The 19,120-nt window shown below is 57.1% G+C and overlaps 3 gene segments (V, D, J or C); all 3 read left to right on the forward strand.

Annotated features, from left to right (window-relative positions):
* Positions 1-114: 114 nt before the first annotated feature.
* On the forward strand, positions 115-5,803 carry LOC145712980 (T cell receptor beta constant 2-like). The segment is given in 6 exon segments: positions 115-213; positions 466-562; positions 4,076-4,462; positions 5,022-5,039; positions 5,174-5,280; positions 5,546-5,803. Coding segments are annotated over 6 exon segments (729 nt in total).
* Positions 5,804-7,771: 1,968 nt separating this feature from the next.
* On the forward strand, positions 7,772-14,664 carry LOC145712981 (T cell receptor beta constant 2-like). The segment is given in 6 exon segments: positions 7,772-7,864; positions 9,323-9,641; positions 12,937-13,323; positions 13,883-13,900; positions 14,035-14,141; positions 14,407-14,664. Coding segments are annotated over 6 exon segments (945 nt in total).
* Positions 14,665-16,632: 1,968 nt separating this feature from the next.
* Positions 16,633-19,120, forward strand: part of LOC145712982 (T cell receptor beta constant 2-like) — a 6,648-nt gene continuing 4,160 nt past the window's right edge. Inside the window, 2 exon segments of the C gene segment in view lie at positions 16,633-16,725; positions 18,184-18,502. Of these exon segments, the coding sequence occupies positions 16,633-16,725; positions 18,184-18,502 (412 nt within the window).

Genomic DNA, 19,120 nt, shown 5'->3' on the forward strand with positions numbered 1-19,120 from the left:
GAAGGCAGGTTTGAGTCTGGGTTCCCAAGGCCGTGCAAACACCGGGCAGCTGTATTTTGGGGCTGGTTCCAAGCTGATCGTGCTGGGTAAGGACCGAGCGCTCCGCGGGGTGGGATGGAGAGGTGGGCAGCTGCCCGGCTCCGTTTGGGGGTCCCGCTCAGAGGCGGGGCTCAGCGCCAGGGCCGGGACTCCCGGGGTCCGGGTGCGGGGCGCGCAAGGGAGCTGGGCTGGCGGGAGAGGGCAGCGCCGGGTTTTTGTCCTGGGGCTCTGGGCCGTGAGCACAGAAACTCAGTATTTCGGCACAGGTACCCGGCTGACCGTGCTAGGTAAGCGGGGGTGCCCGGGGGGCGCCGGGGAACGCGACGGGGCCGGGGACAGGGGGCGGGCCTGTTTTTGTGCCGCGCCCGGGGGCTGTGAGCCAAAATCCTCTGTACTTCGGCTCCGGAACCCAGCTGTCGGTGCTAGGTGAGCGCGGCGGGGGGCGGCCGGGTGCGCGGCAGGGGGCCCGGGGCTGTGCAGCCTCCGCCCCGACCTTCGGCCGGCAGCCGGCTGACCGTCGTGGGTGAGTGGTCGCGGGGTCGGGAGGGAAGGCGGCGGGTGCCAGGGCCGGTCCCGCCTGCGCACCACCTGGGCACCCCCTGGGCACCCGCTGGGCGCCCGCCGGGCTCCCCGCGCCGGCCAGGGCTGCGAGGCGGGGTGGGCGCTGCTGGGTTTGCGTGCGAGGCTGGACCTCTGTGCTCCTACGAGCGCTATTTCGGCCCCGGCACCAGGCTCACCGTCTTAGGTAAGGTTGGGGAGTCTGCCCCCCCCCCCCACCGGCGTCCCCGTCCCAGCCCCTCTGTCCCCGTGGAAGGGGCTGGTGGGCCGGGGCGCGCTGTCCATCTGCGCGGCCAGCCCTGCAAGGGGGGCGGGGACCGGGTCCTCCCGGCCGGGAACCAGGCGGAGGGCAAAGGGAGCTTTAGGTCTCTTTTCCTGCTCCGGAGGTACTTAGGGCCAGGGTGAGTGGGGGACGAGAGGGTTGATTAGGACTCAGGGCCACCGGATTAGAGGACCAGACAGAGAAGGGAAACTCCGGGCTGGGGGAGGCGCAGATGTAGCTGCTACGCAGAGCTGGGAGCTGGAGCGGGGGGGGGGGGGGGGGGGGGGGAGAAGCAGGGCCAGCAAGGGATGGCGGGCACCCAGCCTAGCCGGCTCCTGGAGGGGTCGATGGAGGGGAGGCCGCTGGACAGAGGAGGAAAGGGATGAAAAGCGGGAGAGGAAGAGAGAGGCCAGAAAAATAGTGAAGGAAGGCATCAAACAAGCAGGGTTCCCTGATTTACTGTTCAGCATTTAAAATTAGATTTAACCCCCTGCCTTTCTCTCCTAAGCGGGAGGCCCCTGAGGTGTGCCTACAGCACCAGTCCTGCCTTGGGCTGGACTGGAACCTCAGCCCGGGGGGGGGTGCATTCACAACCCCTCATGTCTCCCTCTGCCCCCACCCCCACCCCAGCCTGAAATCTCAGACCTCACCGCCAAGTTCAACAGCCCAGGTGGGCAGGAGTTCATTTGTCCCAAACATACATTGAAATGCAGACTTGGTGTTTGTGGGTTGAGAAAACTTCCCAGGGGGATCCCAAGCTCCTAGATCTGGAAAGCACCTGGATGGAACATCCCCTGGCGCTGAGAATGTTGAGGCCACAGAGGGGAAGAAACTCACAAGACTGGTACAGGAAACTGGACTATTTTGATGACAACAGGCACTATTTGCAGTTAGACTGTCATTAAGCTGGAGCCAGTGGGGCTTGGCTAAACTTTGTCCCGGGGAAAGGCCAGATTCCTGCAATCAGCAGGGGTGAGGGAAAGACCAGGCTTTAGAGCCAGAGAAAACTGGGTCCCAATCCCTGGCTCACTAGTGAGCGGGTGACCTTGGGCAGATGAATCTGTGTGAAGCTGGGTCCCCTCTACAATGTCATCACCAATACCTACCACTTACTATTGCTGTGCAGATGACATAGGACCCTGTATGTCAAGTACTCGGCAATGGCGGATTGTTATCATTCAGCCCTTCTCTTCCCCACCCTTCCCCTCGGTGGTCCCTGGGGGGTGAGGGCAGAGGGTGAGCCCAGTGCCAAAGGAGGGACAGGATTTGACCTGTGGATAATGGAGAGGAGGCCTGGCTATATGTGAGAGGTGGACTGGGAACAAGAAAGAAACTTCACAAATCTGCCTGAGGCTAGTCCAACCCACAGAGCGGATACAAACAGAGGCTCACTGGTACCAAACTTACACCCACCTAGGCAAGCTCACCCACACCCCGCAGGGACTCACAAACATGGAAGGATAAAGTGACCCGGCCTCACAAGGAGCTGTGTACACAGTGCCCTAGAGTGCCGTCCAGGTCCTGTTTGTCCTGCCAGTAAACATCACACGTGGCTCAAAGGACATCATTAATTTTGCAGGAAGAACTGAGTGTTTGCCAATGAGGGGGTCAGAGGGGTGCCCCAGGAAAGCTGGTACAATTCCAGAGCCAGGGTCTTTGAGACAAGACTGAACACGCCAGGCTGACCAGGGAGGTTGATGGAGCTGGGCAAGTATAGCTATTAGTTAGCCTGTTAGCACTTCAGGCTGGGTCAGCCAGGAAAAACCTAGGGACATAGGGGCAGTTAGCAAGTAGACGTTCGCAGGGAGAGGAAGCTGACAGGTTGGAAGGCCAGATCAGCTCAAAAGGAAAATGCCAGGCTCTTGTTAAGAATTTCAAGATGGTGACAGCAGCCGGGAAGCCAAGAGTGGGGCCTTTGTAAACGTGGGGTCCTGAACACGGGTCACACACCCATGAGGCTGGCCCTGGAAGTTAGGTCACAGCCCTAGAAATGTGAAGCATCCCCTAGAAGAACATTTTCTCCATCTTCCAGGCTAAACTAGATTCTCATAAGAATGAGATTTTGCATTTTAACAGAATTGCCAAGAAACAAACGAAAAAATCAGCAGAAAGCAAAGGAGTGGGATAAAATGAATGGAGAGCAGGCCCAGGAGAAGTGAGCCAGGCTGATGAGAAGGTGACCTGGGCCTTTACCCAAGACTCTGCAGAGGAGACGCTCAGGACAAAACTTGTCTCAAAGCAACTGCTAGCAAGAATTTGCTCTGAGGATCTCAGATGCTTATTTAGGGAGCTGACTGGTAGAAAAAAGGGATAACATTTGGAAGCAAAAGAGCAAAGAAGGTTGAAGAATCCTTGAATTTGACATAAGGAGACATTGCTCTCCGTCTGAGCTTAGGAACCTTGGGGGGTACCCGAAGGCAGATGAATGGCTAGGATGACCTCATGAACCTCAAAAAAAAAAAGTCAGAAAATCTCACATTCTCATGAGCACACCATAAAACAAAAGTGTACCCTCACACAGGTGCACGACCCTATGCCATCTGTATATTGTCATCTGAAGAAAATCCCCAGCCCCCAAATGCCCTCCTTATCCCCAGTTCCCCATTACACCTGAGCCTCTTAGATTCAGATGCAATTCACCGGCTCAGGACGGGAGCCTTCTGAATGTTTACATCACGTAAACCCCCCAGCCCCTCTGGAGAGTCAGTGTCCTAATCCTCTCTTCACAAGAAGGAAGAATGATGCAGGGAAATTAAGACATCATCCAAAAGTCACAGTGGTGGGCAATGTCAAGTTTTAGGATTTGGATCCTATTATTCTGATTCCAATCCTGTGCTCGCTCCCCTGAAATAACTACTACATAATATGGTGAAATGTAGACAGGTGAGCTTTTACTGATGGAGAAGAAATCAAATAACATTAATGAAGGGACATTACTCAAAATGTCTGTAGGGTAACTACAAAGGACAGGAAAGGCAGGAGAACAATGACAGAGGAATGGGACAGTGACCCCCAAACACACAGGACCTACAACTCCATAATTTTGCTTTAGGATGACCCCATTTCCAGCTCTCTCTGTCTCTGTCTCTCTCTGTCTCCCTCTCCATCACACGCGCGCGCGCACACACACACACACACACACACACACACACACTGTCCTTCCAAACCCAGACAGCTCTCAGACCAGGCCTGGCCCCAACCCCTCTTCCCTTGCAGAGGACCTGAAAAAGGTGAGCCCTCCCAAGGTCACAGTGTTTGAACCATCAGAAGCAGAGATCTCCCGGACCCTGAAAGCCACGCTCGTGTGCCTGGCCACAGGCTTCTACCCCGACCACGTGGAGCTGAGCTGGTGGGTGAACGGGAAGGAGGTGCACGACGGGGTCAGCACGGACCCTGAGCCCTACAAGGAACAGTCCAGCGCGAATGGCTCCAGCTACTGTCTGAGCAGCCGGCTGAGGGTCTCCGCCACCTTCTGGCACAACCCTCGGAACCACTTCCGCTGTCAGGTCCAGTTCCACGGGCTCGGGAAGGATGACCAGTGGGACTACCCCGAGGCCAAACCCGTCACCCAGAACGTCAGTGCCGACACCTGGGGCAGAGCAGGTGAGCGGGGGGCCCGGGGGGATGGGCAGGGGGTGAGTTGGGGCACAGAAAGGGGGTCCAGGCAGGCAGGAGACCAGAAAGACTGGATGCAGAAAACGGGGGGTGGGTGGGGTGGGGCAGAGCGGGAAGACCAAAGCTCACTCTGAGGGTGAGCGGGCCCCTCGGACTCATTACTCCCCCCTCCCCCCCGCATCCTCAGCCCTGCAGGGCCTTACCGCTGGGGCCCCTCAGTGTCCCAGCCCGTGGGGCTCAGCTCCGAGCGGGGTGCCCCCACCCCCATACCACCACGTTCCACGGGTTTCAGGGATGATGAGGCTGCACTGGCTCAGCACAGGAGGGACCGTCCAGCCTGAGAGCGGGCTGGTCTGAGCCTGGGAGTCCGTGCCCACCTGCGAGGCGGACTCCGCCTGTCATGTTAGTGACCTTCGTGTCGTTCTTAACTGGAGTACAGTTGACAGGCGACACCGGGTTAGTTTCAGGTGTGCCCGACTTAGCAGCTCTTCCTCTGCCTTAGGAGATGGGGTCTCTCATCCATTTCCCTCCCCCTTTTCTCTTGCAGACTGTGGCTTCACTTCGGGTGAGTGACCCTCTCCCCCGCTTCCTCTCTGCCTCCCTGGCACCAGAGCTGGGGCACCCCTGGACCCTGTGGGCGAGGGGGAGCCAGGGGCGCTGGCTCACAGGGAGCTCTGTGCTGTCCCTTCCCACCCACAGCGTCCTACCAGCAGGGGGTCCTGTCGGCCACCATCCTCTATGAGATCCTGCTGGGGAAGGCCACCCTGTATGCCTTGCTGGTCAGCATCCTCGTGCTGATGGCCAAGGTACGGAGGCGGGCAGGACGGGGAGGGCAGGCTGGAGGGAGAGGGTAGAACCTGGAATGTGAGGGGACCGCAGAGCCCGACCCAGGCCTGATATTTCCTGTGTCTCAAAGAAATGATAAGGTGGCTGCCAGACTGGGGAGAACGTTACAGGATGCGGCACCAGAGGATGGGGAGAGCCAGTGACTGTACCCCAAGTCGGGCGCAGAGTCAGGTTCTCCTACTGTTCATGGCCCATGGGACCCTGACAATGCCCTCTCTTCCTCAGGTCAAGAGAAAGGATTCCTGAAGCCAGCTCGGAGGAGGAGTCCTGAGCTTCCAGTCGGCCATTGCCCCAATATGGATCCTCCTTTTCCCACTTATAGCCAGTGCTTCTGAAGAGCTGTTTTCATCCCTCTGCTCACCCCAGTAGCTACCCCTTATGTGCATGCACACGCGGTCGCTCATGACTCAACTTGCCCTAAGCCAGGGGGGCCTCGCGTGACGAAATTGACTGAATCAATAAAAATGGCCTGTTCTGGCTTGACTCTGCCTTGTGAGTGTTGGGATATGTCTTCCGCCCATCTCTGACTTCCATGTGACTCGAGTCAGGAGAGAGACCACAGGTATTCGAGGAAAGTGAGGGACCCAACCTGTGGTCGGCAATCCTCCTCCCTTGCCAGGAGAACTTTAGTAAATGTGAATGGTAGTGATGAGATGAAAAGAGGCTTACTCGGGAACAGCCCAGAAAAATGGTGACGTTTCCTACAGGAACTTCGTGTCCCCCCTGGACAAAGGTGTTCTGAGAAAGAGCCCACGCCCACAGGCGTGTCCACCGGCAACTGGTCAGGTAGCCCCGGCTAACGCAGCTTGCTTTCACACATATCGGCCAGCTCCCTTTCCGCCCTCTCACTGAGGACACGACCGTCTTCACTTGACAAGCAGGCTTCCCGGCCGCGAAGAGAACACGCTGACTTGGAGATGTATTCTCAGTAGCAGAGGGGTGTGAAAATATCCCCTGATCCCTCCCGGCAGGGTAGAAAATAAAGGCCCCTAAAACCAAGAATCGGCCCTATTGCTATTTCTAGAAATCCTTTAAGAGCTGTTGGTGGTCTCATTGTCACCATGGTGACGCGGCCCACTGTCCTGAGGATGGCACAGGGGACCCGGCAGTGGTCCTCTGCCTCCTTGCTCCATGCATACCTCACTCACTCGTCTCCCCCTGCATCCCTGACCCACGTGCTCTCAGACTATTTTGCCCTCCTTTACCTGGAGTGACCTAGTACTCTGACTCCTACTTATTCTTAAAGCTTTAGCTCCAACATCTGCCCCCCAAGAAGCCTTCTCAGGAGCTTCCTTGCCCCTTACTCCCTGAGGGCGGCCCACATGCATCCTATACTTGACTACCATAGTGCCCTGTGCACACCCCCTTCATGAGACACATGCCACACTTGAAGGACACTGCCCCTTCACCCCTTCAAGCGTCCCCGCCTGACACTCGGCTCCTTGAGAACAAGGACATGTTTTATTACAGTGTCCCTGGGATATGGCATAGCACTTTGGTTCAGTGTGAGTACACAACAAACGATCTTTGAGTAAGTGAGTGCATAAAGGAGTGGGCCCCAAGTGACCCAGTTCAGGAGAAGACATCACCATAAGGCCTGTCTGAAGTAGCCACACTCACAGGACTGTGACATACAGCCTTCTCTCTGTGTTGCAACACATGAGGTACTCAGATGTGTGTGTGCACATATACAACACACACACACACGCATGTACATACAATTATATATACATATATATGAGACAACAAAAACCTCTTAAAGGATTTCTAGAAATAGCGATAGGGCTGATACTTGGTTTTAGGGACCTTTAGTATCTACAACACATATATAATATATATTGTATATATATATGCTGATATGTATGAATGCACTAATAGTGCACTAATAGTGCAAATGCACTAACTCACTCATTAAGCCCATATCACTGCAATGTTCTGCTATTAACCCCCAAGAAAATAAAGATATCCAAGTCACTTCCCTGACCATGAGGGGGGAACTCATGTATAGAAAGCGTTGAAATACAAAGTGATGCTTTGAAATGGCAACGTGAGCTGTCTGCTAAAATGCAGCCAGAGGCTAGCTCTCGGTTTCCCACTGGGATCATCAGGGAGGAGTCTGAGAAGGTGGCAAACCCTTCAGAGAAGAGTCGGTCTGATCATCCGCATGGGCGGGTGGTGGTGGGCAGTCAGAGGCATGAACCAGAGCCGAAACAACAGGGCCAGGTGCTCGTGGGTGTTTAGCCAGAGGTGAGGTTCAGGGAATGCAGGGAAAAGACGTTAGGGAGGTCGGTGCAGGCTCATCTGAGGGCAGGCTCAGGTCCTTGCAAACAGCACGAGGCCTGGCACATAGTAGGTGCTCATGTTGCGTGTGCAATACACGAAGGACGAGGAGCTTGGACTTAGTGCAGGGAGCACCGGGGGGTTACAGAGGTTTCCCAGCTGTCTGTCCCCATGCCACAAGCTGCCATCACCTGTTCTGTGGATTCCACTCCTGGCTCCTCCCACCCGCCTCACTATAAATGCCAGTCTGTGCAGGTGGGCACAGTGAGTCCCAGAGGGGAGACCCGGCGACATAGGTCTCCTCAGAGTGGTGTATGCCTCCGTGAAGGGGCCTCTCTGCCCCACTAGCCCTCTGCCACCTGTGCTTCCTGTCTCTGCCTGGTGGTTGGGGGAGGGGGCCAGAGGGAAGGAAATATTTTTGTATCGCGCTGTAACATTGTGGGGGTGGGAGTAGCACACAATGATTCAGGTAGAGGAGGTGCTTTTACAAAAAGCTCTGCCTCAGCAAATATCCGCACCCAGCCCAGGGAACACTCCTGGATGGGGTGTGGCTGGGAGAGGTCTCGGGAGCTGGTCCCTGATGGGCGCTCGCGTGGACCTGGACTCAGGGAACGCCTCTGTATCTCCCTGTTCCAGACAGCTTCCCAGGAAGTGTCAAAGTGGGATCATCACACAGCACTTTTCACAAACCTCGCCCTTGACAGAGTACTTGCACATGTGTTACTTGTGAAGAACTCACAACAACACTGTGGGAAAGATGTTATCCCATTTTTCAGATGAAGGAACTAAGGCCAGAGAGGTTGCAGGCCCTGTAAGTACTAAGAGACGGGGGTCTAGCCTGGAACACTTCCTAACTCCAGCCCAAACCACCCTTCACCAATCCCCATTCATTTTCCACCTCCACTGTCTTGTCCCCAAGCCAAGCTGATTCTCCTCTGCAAATTGGCCATGACCTCCTGCAGTATCCAGGTTACTATGTCAGGCTAGTTCCCTAAGTGGGGAGAGAGAGAAGCCTGGGAAGGAGAAGAGTGCACCCTCAGCTCGTGCCAAGGGAAGTAGGAAGAAGCAGAAATTTTTGGCAGCCCCTGCCCACTGTGCTACAATAATGAGCAGCACTTTGGGCCAGGGACCCGGCTCACTGTCCTAGGTAAGAAAGCTCCAGGTGGGAGGGAGGGTGCGTTGCCCAGCCTGGACACCTCCCGCACCGACCCTGGCTCTCAAGGAGTGGGTGCTGGCCCCTCCTGGGCCCTAGTCCGGGAAGGCAGGTTTGAGTCTGGGTTCCCAAGGCCGTGCAAACACCGGGCAGCTGTATTTTGGGGCTGGTTCCAAGCTGATCGTGCTGGGTAAGGACCGAGCGCTCCGCGGGGTGGGATGGAGAGGTGGGCAGCTGCCCGGCTCCGTTTGGGGGTCCCGCTCAGAGGCGGGGCTCAGCGCCAGGGCCGGGACTCCCGGGGTCCGGGTGCGGGGCGCGCAAGGGAGCTGGGCTGGCGGGAGAGGGCAGCGCCGGGTTTTTGTCCTGGGGCTCTGGGCCGTGAGCACAGAAACTCAGTATTTCGGCACAGGTACCCGGCTGACCGTGCTAGGTAAGCGGGGGTGCCCGGGGGGCGCCGGGGAACGCGACGGGGCCGGGGACAGGGGGCGGGCCTGTTTTTGTGCCGCGCCCGGGGGCTGTGAGCCAAAATCCTCTGTACTTCGGCTCCGGAACCCGGCTGTCGGTGCTAGGTGAGCGCGGCGGGGGGCGGCCGGGTGCGCGGCAGGGGGCCCGGGGCTGTGCAGCCTCCGCCCCGACCTTCGGCCGGCAGCCGGCTGACCGTCGTGGGTGAGTGGTCGCGGGGTCGGGAGGGAAGGCGGCGGGTGCCAGGGCCGGTCCCGCCTGCGCACCACCTGGGCACCCCCTGGGCACCCGCTGGGCGCCCGCCGGGCTCCCCGCGCCGGCCAGGGCTGCGAGGCGGGGTGGGCGCTGCTGGGTTTGCGTGCGAGGCTGGACCTCTGTGCTCCTACGAGCGCTATTTCGGCCCCGGCACCAGGCTCACCGTCTTAGGTAAGGTTGGGGAGTCTGCCCCCCCCCCCCACCGGCGTCCCCGTCCCAGCCCCTCTGTCCCCGTGGAAGGGGCTGGTGGGCCGGGGCGCGCTGTCCATCTGCGCGGCCAGCCCTGCAAGGGGGGCGGGGACCGGGTCCTCCCGGCCGGGAACCAGGCGGAGGGCAAAGGGAGCTTTAGGTCTCTTTTCCTGCTCCGGAGGTACTTAGGGCCAGGGTGAGTGGGGGACGAGAGGGTTGATTAGGACTCAGGGCCACCGGATTAGAGGACCAGACAGAGAAGGGAAACTCCGGGCTGGGGGAGGCGCAGATGTAGCTGCTACGCAGAGCTGGGAGCTGGAGCGGGGGGGGGGGGGGGGGGGGGGGGGGGAGAAGCAGGGCCAGCAAGGGATGGCGGGCACCCAGCCTAGCCGGCTCCTGGAGGGGTCGATGGAGGGGAGGCCGCTGGACAGAGGAGGAAAGGGATGAAAAGCGGGAGAGGAAGAGAGAGGCCAGAAAAATAGTGAAGGAAGGCATCAAACAAGCAGGGTTCCCTGATTTACTGTTCAGCATTTAAAATTAGATTTAACCCCCTGCCTTTCTCTCCTAAGCGGGAGGCCCCTGAGGTGTGCCTACAGCACCAGTCCTGCCTTGGGCTGGACTGGAACCTCAGCCCGGGGGGGGGTGCATTCACAACCCCTCATGTCTCCCTCTGCCCCCACCCCCACCCCAGCCTGAAATCTCAGACCTCACCGCCAAGTTCAACAGCCCAGGTGGGCAGGAGTTCATTTGTCCCAAACATACATTGAAATGCAGACTTGGTGTTTGTGGGTTGAGAAAACTTCCCAGGGGGATCCCAAGCTCCTAGATCTGGAAAGCACCTGGATGGAACATCCCCTGGCGCTGAGAATGTTGAGGCCACAGAGGGGAAGAAACTCACAAGACTGGTACAGGAAACTGGACTATTTTGATGACAACAGGCACTATTTGCAGTTAGACTGTCATTAAGCTGGAGCCAGTGGGGCTTGGCTAAACTTTGTCCCGGGGAAAGGCCAGATTCCTGCAATCAGCAGGGGTGAGGGAAAGACCAGGCTTTAGAGCCAGAGAAAACTGGGTCCCAATCCCTGGCTCACTAGTGAGCGGGTGACCTTGGGCAGATGAATCTGTGTGAAGCTGGGTCCCCTCTACAATGTCATCACCAATACCTACCACTTACTATTGCTGTGCAGATGACATAGGACCCTGTATGTCAAGTACTCGGCAATGGCGGATTGTTATCATTCAGCCCTTCTCTTCCCCACCCTTCCCCTCGGTGGTCCCTGGGGGGTGAGGGCAGAGGGTGAGCCCAGTGCCAAAGGAGGGACAGGATTTGACCTGTGGATAATGGAGAGGAGGCCTGGCTATATGTGAGAGGTGGACTGGGAACAAGAAAGAAACTTCACAAATCTGCCTGAGGCTAGTCCAACCCACAGAGCGGATACAAACAGAGGCTCACTGGTACCAAACTTACACCCACCTAGGCAAGCTCACCCACACCCCGCAGGGACTCACAAACATGGAAGGATAAAGTGACCCGGCCTCACAAGGAGCTGTGTACACAGTGCCCTAGAGTGCCGTCCAGGTCCTGTTTGTCCTGCCAGTAAACATCACACGTGGCTCAAAGGACATCATTAATTTTGCAGGAAGAACTGAGTGTTTGCCAATGAGGGGGTCAGAGGGGTGCCCCAGGAAAGCTGGTACAATTCCAGAGCCAGGGTCTTTGAGACAAGACTGAACACGCCAGGCTGACCAGGGAGGTTGATGGAGCTGGGCAAGTATAGCTATTAGTTAGCCTGTTAGCACTTCAGGCTGGGTCAGCCAGGAAAAACCTAGGGACATAGGGGCAGTTAGCAAGTAGACGTTCGCAGGGAGAGGAAGCTGACAGGTTGGAAGGCCAGATCAGCTCAAAAGGAAAATGCCAGGCTCTTGTTAAGAATTTCAAGATGGTGACAGCAGCCGGGAAGCCAAGAGTGGGGCCTTTGTAAACGTGGGGTCCTGAACACGGGTCACACACCCATGAGGCTGGCCCTGGAAGTTAGGTCACAGCCCTAGAAATGTGAAGCATCCCCTAGAAGAACATTTTCTCCATCTTCCAGGCTAAACTAGATTCTCATAAGAATGAGATTTTGCATTTTAACAGAATTGCCAAGAAACAAACGAAAAAATCAGCAGAAAGCAAAGGAGTGGGATAAAATGAATGGAGAGCAGGCCCAGGAGAAGTGAGCCAGGCTGATGAGAAGGTGACCTGGGCCTTTACCCAAGACTCTGCAGAGGAGACGCTCAGGACAAAACTTGTCTCAAAGCAACTGCTAGCAAGAATTTGCTCTGAGGATCTCAGATGCTTATTTAGGGAGCTGACTGGTAGAAAAAAGGGATAACATTTGGAAGCAAAAGAGCAAAGAAGGTTGAAGAATCCTTGAATTTGACATAAGGAGACATTGCTCTCCGTCTGAGCTTAGGAACCTTGGGGGGTACCCGAAGGCAGATGAATGGCTAGGATGACCTCATGAACCTCAAAAAAAAAAAGTCAGAAAATCTCACATTCTCATGAGCACACCATAAAACAAAAGTGTACCCTCACACAGGTGCACGACCCTATGCCATCTGTATATTGTCATCTGAAGAAAATCCCCAGCCCCCAAATGCCCTCCTTATCCCCAGTTCCCCATTACACCTGAGCCTCTTAGATTCAGATGCAATTCACCGGCTCAGGACGGGAGCCTTCTGAATGTTTACATCACGTAAACCCCCCAGCCCCTCTGGAGAGTCAGTGTCCTAATCCTCTCTTCACAAGAAGGAAGAATGATGCAGGGAAATTAAGACATCATCCAAAAGTCACAGTGGTGGGCAATGTCAAGTTTTAGGATTTGGATCCTATTATTCTGATTCCAATCCTGTGCTCGCTCCCCTGAAATAACTACTACATAATATGGTGAAATGTAGACAGGTGAGCTTTTACTGATGGAGAAGAAATCAAATAACATTAATGAAGGGACATTACTCAAAATGTCTGTAGGGTAACTACAAAGGACAGGAAAGGCAGGAGAACAATGACAGAGGAATGGGACAGTGACCCCCAAACACACAGGACCTACAACTCCATAATTTTGCTTTAGGATGACCCCATTTCCAGCTCTCTCTGTCTCTGTCTCTCTCTGTCTCCCTCTCCATCACACGCGCGCGCGCACACACACACACACACACACACACACACACACTGTCCTTCCAAACCCAGACAGCTCTCAGACCAGGCCTGGCCCCAACCCCTCTTCCCTTGCAGAGGACCTGAAAAAGGTGAGCCCTCCCAAGGTCACAGTGTTTGAACCATCAGAAGCAGAGATCTCCCGGACCCTGAAAGCCACGCTCGTGTGCCTGGCCACAGGCTTCTACCCCGACCACGTGGAGCTGAGCTGGTGGGTGAACGGGAAGGAGGTGCACGACGGGGTCAGCACGGACCCTGAGCCCTACAAGGAACAGTCCAGCGCGAATGGCTCCAGCTACTGTCTGAGCAGCCGGCTGAGGGTCTCCGCCACCTTCTGGCACAACCCTCGGAACCACTTCCGCTGTCAGGTCCAGTTCCACGGGCTCGGGAAGGATGACCAGTGGGACTACCCCGAGGCCAAACCCGTCACCCAGAACGTCAGTGCCGACACCTGGGGCAGAGCAGGTGAGCGGGGGGCCCGGGGGGATGGGCAGGGGGTGAGTTGGGGCACAGAAAGGGGGTCCAGGCAGGCAGGAGACCAGAAAGACTGGATGCAGAAAACGGGGGGTGGGTGGGGTGGGGCAGAGCGGGAAGACCAAAGCTCACTCTGAGGGTGAGCGGGCCCCTCGGACTCATTACTCCCCCCTCCCCCCCGCATCCTCAGCCCTGCAGGGCCTTACCGCTGGGGCCCCTCAGTGTCCCAGCCCGTGGGGCTCAGCTCCGAGCGGGGTGCCCCCACCCCCATACCACCACGTTCCACGGGTTTCAGGGATGATGAGGCTGCACTGGCTCAGCACAGGAGGGACCGTCCAGCCTGAGAGCGGGCTGGTCTGAGCCTGGGAGTCCGTGCCCACCTGCGAGGCGGACTCCGCCTGTCATGTTAGTGACCTTCGTGTCGTTCTTAACTGGAGTACAGTTGACAGGCGACACCGGGTTAGTTTCAGGTGTGCCCGACTTAGCAGCTCTTCCTCTGCCTTAGGAGATGGGGTCTCTCATCCATTTCCCTCCCCCTTTTCTCTTGCAGACTGTGGCTTCACTTCGGGTGAGTGACCCTCTCCCCCGCTTCCTCTCTGCCTCCCTGGCACCAGAGCTGGGGCACCCCTGGACCCTGTGGGCGAGGGGGAGCCAGGGGCGCTGGCTCACAGGGAGCTCTGTGCTGTCCCTTCCCACCCACAGCGTCCTACCAGCAGGGGGTCCTGTCGGCCACCATCCTCTATGAGATCCTGCTGGGGAAGGCCACCCTGTATGCCTTGCTGGTCAGCATCCTCGTGCTGATGGCCAAGGTACGGAGGCGGGCAGGACGGGGAGGGCAGGCTGGAGGGAGAGGGTAGAACCTGGAATGTGAGGGGACCGCAGAGCCCGACCCAGGCCTGATATTTCCTGTGTCTCAAAGAAATGATAAGGTGGCTGCCAGACTGGGGAGAACGTTACAGGATGCGGCACCAGAGGATGGGGAGAGCCAGTGACTGTACCCCAAGTCGGGCGCAGAGTCAGGTTCTCCTACTGTTCATGGCCCATGGGACCCTGACAATGCCCTCTCTTCCTCAGGTCAAGAGAAAGGATTCCTGAAGCCAGCTCGGAGGAGGAGTCCTGAGCTTCCAGTCGGCCATTGCCCCAATATGGATCCTCCTTTTCCCACTTATAGCCAGTGCTTCTGAAGAGCTGTTTTCATCCCTCTGCTCACCCCAGTAGCTACCCCTTATGTGCATGCACACGCGGTCGCTCATGACTCAACTTGCCCTAAGCCAGGGGGGCCTCGCGTGACGAAATTGACTGAATCAATAAAAATGGCCTGTTCTGGCTTGACTCTGCCTTGTGAGTGTTGGGATATGTCTTCCGCCCATCTCTGACTTCCATGTGACTCGAGTCAGGAGAGAGACCACAGGTATTCGAGGAAAGTGAGGGACCCAACCTGTGGTCGGCAATCCTCCTCCCTTGCCAGGAGAACTTTAGTAAATGTGAATGGTAGTGATGAGATGAAAAGAGGCTTACTCGGGAACAGCCCAGAAAAATGGTGACGTTTCCTACAGGAACTTCGTGTCCCCCCTGGACAAAGGTGTTCTGAGAAAGAGCCCACGCCCACAGGCGTGTCCACCGGCAACTGGTCAGGTAGCCCCGGCTAACGCAGCTTGCTTTCACACATATCGGCCAGCTCCCTTTCCGCCCTCTCACTGAGGACACGACCGTCTTCACTTGACAAGCAGGCTTCCCGGCCGCGAAGAGAACACGCTGACTTGGAGATGTATTCTCAGTAGCAGAGGGGTGTGAAAATATCCCCTGATCCCTCCCGGCAGGGTAGAAAATAAAGGCCCCTAAAACCAAGAATCGGCCCTATTGCTATTTCTAGAAATCCTTTAAGAGCTGTTGGTGGTCTCATTGTCACCATGGTGACGCGGCCCACTGTCCTGAGGATGGCACAGGGGACCCGGCAGTGGTCCTCTGCCTCCTTGCTCCATGCATACCTCACTCACTCGTCTCCCCCTGCATCCCTGACCCACGTGCTCTCAGACTATTTTGCCCTCCTTTACCTGGAGTGACCTAGTACTCTGACTCCTACTTATTCTTAAAGCTTTAGCTCCAACATCTGCCCCCCAAGAAGCCTTCTCAGGAGCTTCCTTGCCCCTTACTCCCTGAGGGCGGCCCACATGCATCCTATACTTGACTACCATAGTGCCCTGTGCACACCCCCTTCATGAGACACATGCCACACTTGAAGGACACTGCCCCTTCACCCCTTCAAGCGTCCCCGCCTGACACTCGGCTCCTTGAGAACAAGGACATGTTTTATTACAGTGTCCCTGGGATATGGCATAGCACTTTGGTTCAGTGTGAGTACACAACAAACGATCTTTGAGTAAGTGAGTGCATAAAGGAGTGGGCCCCAAGTGACCCAGTTCAGGAGAAGACATCACCATAAGGCCTGTCTGAAGTAGCCACACTCACAGGACTGTGACATACAGCCTTCTCTCTGTGTTGCAACACATGAGGTACTCAGATGTGTGTGTGCACATATACAACACACACACACACGCATGTACATACAATTATATATACATATATATGAGACAACAAAAACCTCTTAAAGGATTTCTAGAAATAGCGATAGGGCTGATACTTGGTTTTAGGGACCTTTAGTATCTACAACACATATATAATATATATTGTATATATATATGCTGATATGTATGAATGCACTAATAGTGCACTAATAGTGCAAATGCACTAACTCACTCATTAAGCCCATATCACTGCAATGTTCTGCTATTAACCCCCAAGAAAATAAAGATATCCAAGTCACTTCCCTGACCATGAGGGGGGAACTCATGTATAGAAAGCGTTGAAATACAAAGTGATGCTTTGAAATGGCAACGTGAGCTGTCTGCTAAAATGCAGCCAGAGGCTAGCTCTCGGTTTCCCACTGGGATCATCAGGGAGGAGTCTGAGAAGGTGGCAAACCCTTCAGAGAAGAGTCGGTCTGATCATCCGCATGGGCGGGTGGTGGTGGGCAGTCAGAGGCATGAACCAGAGCCGAAACAACAGGGCCAGGTGCTCGTGGGTGTTTAGCCAGAGGTGAGGTTCAGGGAATGCAGGGAAAAGACGTTAGGGAGGTCGGTGCAGGCTCATCTGAGGGCAGGCTCAGGTCCTTGCAAACAGCACGAGGCCTGGCACATAGTAGGTGCTCATGTTGCGTGTGCAATACACGAAGGACGAGGAGCTTGGACTTAGTGCAGGGAGCACCGGGGGGTTACAGAGGTTTCCCAGCTGTCTGTCCCCATGCCACAAGCTGCCATCACCTGTTCTGTGGATTCCACTCCTGGCTCCTCCCACCCGCCTCACTATAAATGCCAGTCTGTGCAGGTGGGCACAGTGAGTCCCAGAGGGGAGACCCGGCGACATAGGTCTCCTCAGAGTGGTGTATGCCTCCGTGAAGGGGCCTCTCTGCCCCACTAGCCCTCTGCCACCTGTGCTTCCTGTCTCTGCCTGGTGGTTGGGGGAGGGGGCCAGAGGGAAGGAAATATTTTTGTATCGCGCTGTAACATTGTGGGGGTGGGAGTAGCACACAATGATTCAGGTAGAGGAGGTGCTTTTACAAAAAGCTCTGCCTCAGCAAATATCCGCACCCAGCCCAGGGAACACTCCTGGATGGGGTGTGGCTGGGAGAGGTCTCGGGAGCTGGTCCCTGATGGGCGCTCGCGTGGACCTGGACTCAGGGAACGCCTCTGTATCTCCCTGTTCCAGACAGCTTCCCAGGAAGTGTCAAAGTGGGATCATCACACAGCACTTTTCACAAACCTCGCCCTTGACAGAGTACTTGCACATGTGTTACTTGTGAAGAACTCACAACAACACTGTGGGAAAGATGTTATCCCATTTTTCAGATGAAGGAACTAAGGCCAGAGAGGTTGCAGGCCCTGTAAGTACTAAGAGACGGGGGTCTAGCCTGGAACACTTCCTAACTCCAGCCCAAACCACCCTTCACCAATCCCCATTCATTTTCCACCTCCACTGTCTTGTCCCCAAGCCAAGCTGATTCTCCTCTGCAAATTGGCCATGACCTCCTGCAGTATCCAGGTTACTATGTCAGGCTAGTTCCCTAAGTGGGGAGAGAGAGAAGCCTGGGAAGGAGAAGAGTGCACCCTCAGCTCGTGCCAAGGGAAGTAGGAAGAAGCAGAAATTTTTGGCAGCCCCTGCCCACTGTGCTACAATAATGAGCAGCACTTTGGGCCAGGGACCCGGCTCACTGTCCTAGGTAAGAAAGCTCCAGGTGGGAGGGAGGGTGCGTTGCCCAGCCTGGACACCTCCCGCACCGACCCTGGCTCTCAAGGAGTGGGTGCTGGCCCCTCCTGGGCCCTAGTCCGGGAAGGCAGGTTTGAGTCTGGGTTCCCAAGGCCGTGCAAACACCGGGCAGCTGTATTTTGGGGCTGGTTCCAAGCTGATCGTGCTGGGTAAGGACCGAGCGCTCCGCGGGGTGGGATGGAGAGGTGGGCAGCTGCCCGGCTCCGTTTGGGGGTCCCGCTCAGAGGCGGGGCTCAGCGCCAGGGCCGGGACTCCCGGGGTCCGGGTGCGGGGCGCGCAAGGGAGCTGGGCTGGCGGGAGAGGGCAGCGCCGGGTTTTTGTCCTGGGGCTCTGGGCCGTGAGCACAGAAACTCAGTATTTCGGCACAGGTACCCGGCTGACCGTGCTAGGTAAGCGGGGGTGCCCGGGGGGCGCCGGGGAACGCGACGGGGCCGGGGACAGGGGGCGGGCCTGTTTTTGTGCCGCGCCCGGGGGCTGTGAGCCAAAATCCTCTGTACTTCGGCTCCGGAACCCGGCTGTCGGTGCTAGGTGAGCGCGGCGGGGGGCGGCCGGGTGCGCGGCAGGGGGCCCGGGGCTGTGCAGCCTCCGCCCCGACCTTCGGCCGGCAGCCGGCTGACCGTCGTGGGTGAGTGGTCGCGGGGTCGGGAGGGAAGGCGGCGGGTGCCAGGGCCGGTCCCGCCTGCGCACCACCTGGGCACCCCCTGGGCACCCGCTGGGCGCCCGCCGGGCTCCCCGCGCCGGCCAGGGCTGCGAGGCGGGGTGGGCGCTGCTGGGTTTGCGTGCGAGGCTGGACCTCTGTGCTCCTACGAGCGCTATTTCGGCCCCGGCACCAGGCTCACCGTCTTAGGTAAGGTTGGGGAGTCTGCCCCCCCCCCCCCACCGGCGTCCCCGTCCCAGCCCCTCTGTCCCCGTGGAAGGGGCTGGTGGGCCGGGGCGCGCTGTCCATCTGCGCGGCCAGCCCTGCAAGGGGGGCGGGGACCGGGTCCTCCCGGCCGGGAACCAGGCGGAGGGCAAAGGGAGCTTTAGGTCTCTTTTCCTGCTCCGGAGGTACTTAGGGCCAGGGTGAGTGGGGGACGAGAGGGTTGATTAGGACTCAGGGCCACCGGATTAGAGGACCAGACAGAGAAGGGAAACTCCGGGCTGGGGGAGGCGCAGATGTAGCTGCTACGCAGAGCTGGGAGCTGGAGCGGGGGGGGGGGGGGGGGGGGGGGGGGGGGGGGGGGGGGAGAAGCAGGGCCAGCAAGGGATGGCGGGCACCCAGCCTAGCCGGCTCCTGGAGGGGTCGATGGAGGGGAGGCCGCTGGACAGAGGAGGAAAGGGATGAAAAGCGGGAGAGGAAGAGAGAGGCCAGAAAAATAGTGAAGGAAGGCATCAAACAAGCAGGGTTCCCTGATTTACTGTTCAGCATTTAAAATTAGATTTAACCCCCTGCCTTTCTCTCCTAAGCGGAGGCCCCTGAGGGTGT

The sequence above is a fragment of the Panthera onca genome, chromosome A2, assembly GCF_046562875.1.
Source record: "Panthera onca isolate mPanOnc1 chromosome A2, mPanOnc1 haplotype 2, whole genome shotgun sequence".
NCBI lineage: Eukaryota > Metazoa > Chordata > Mammalia > Carnivora > Felidae > Panthera > Panthera onca.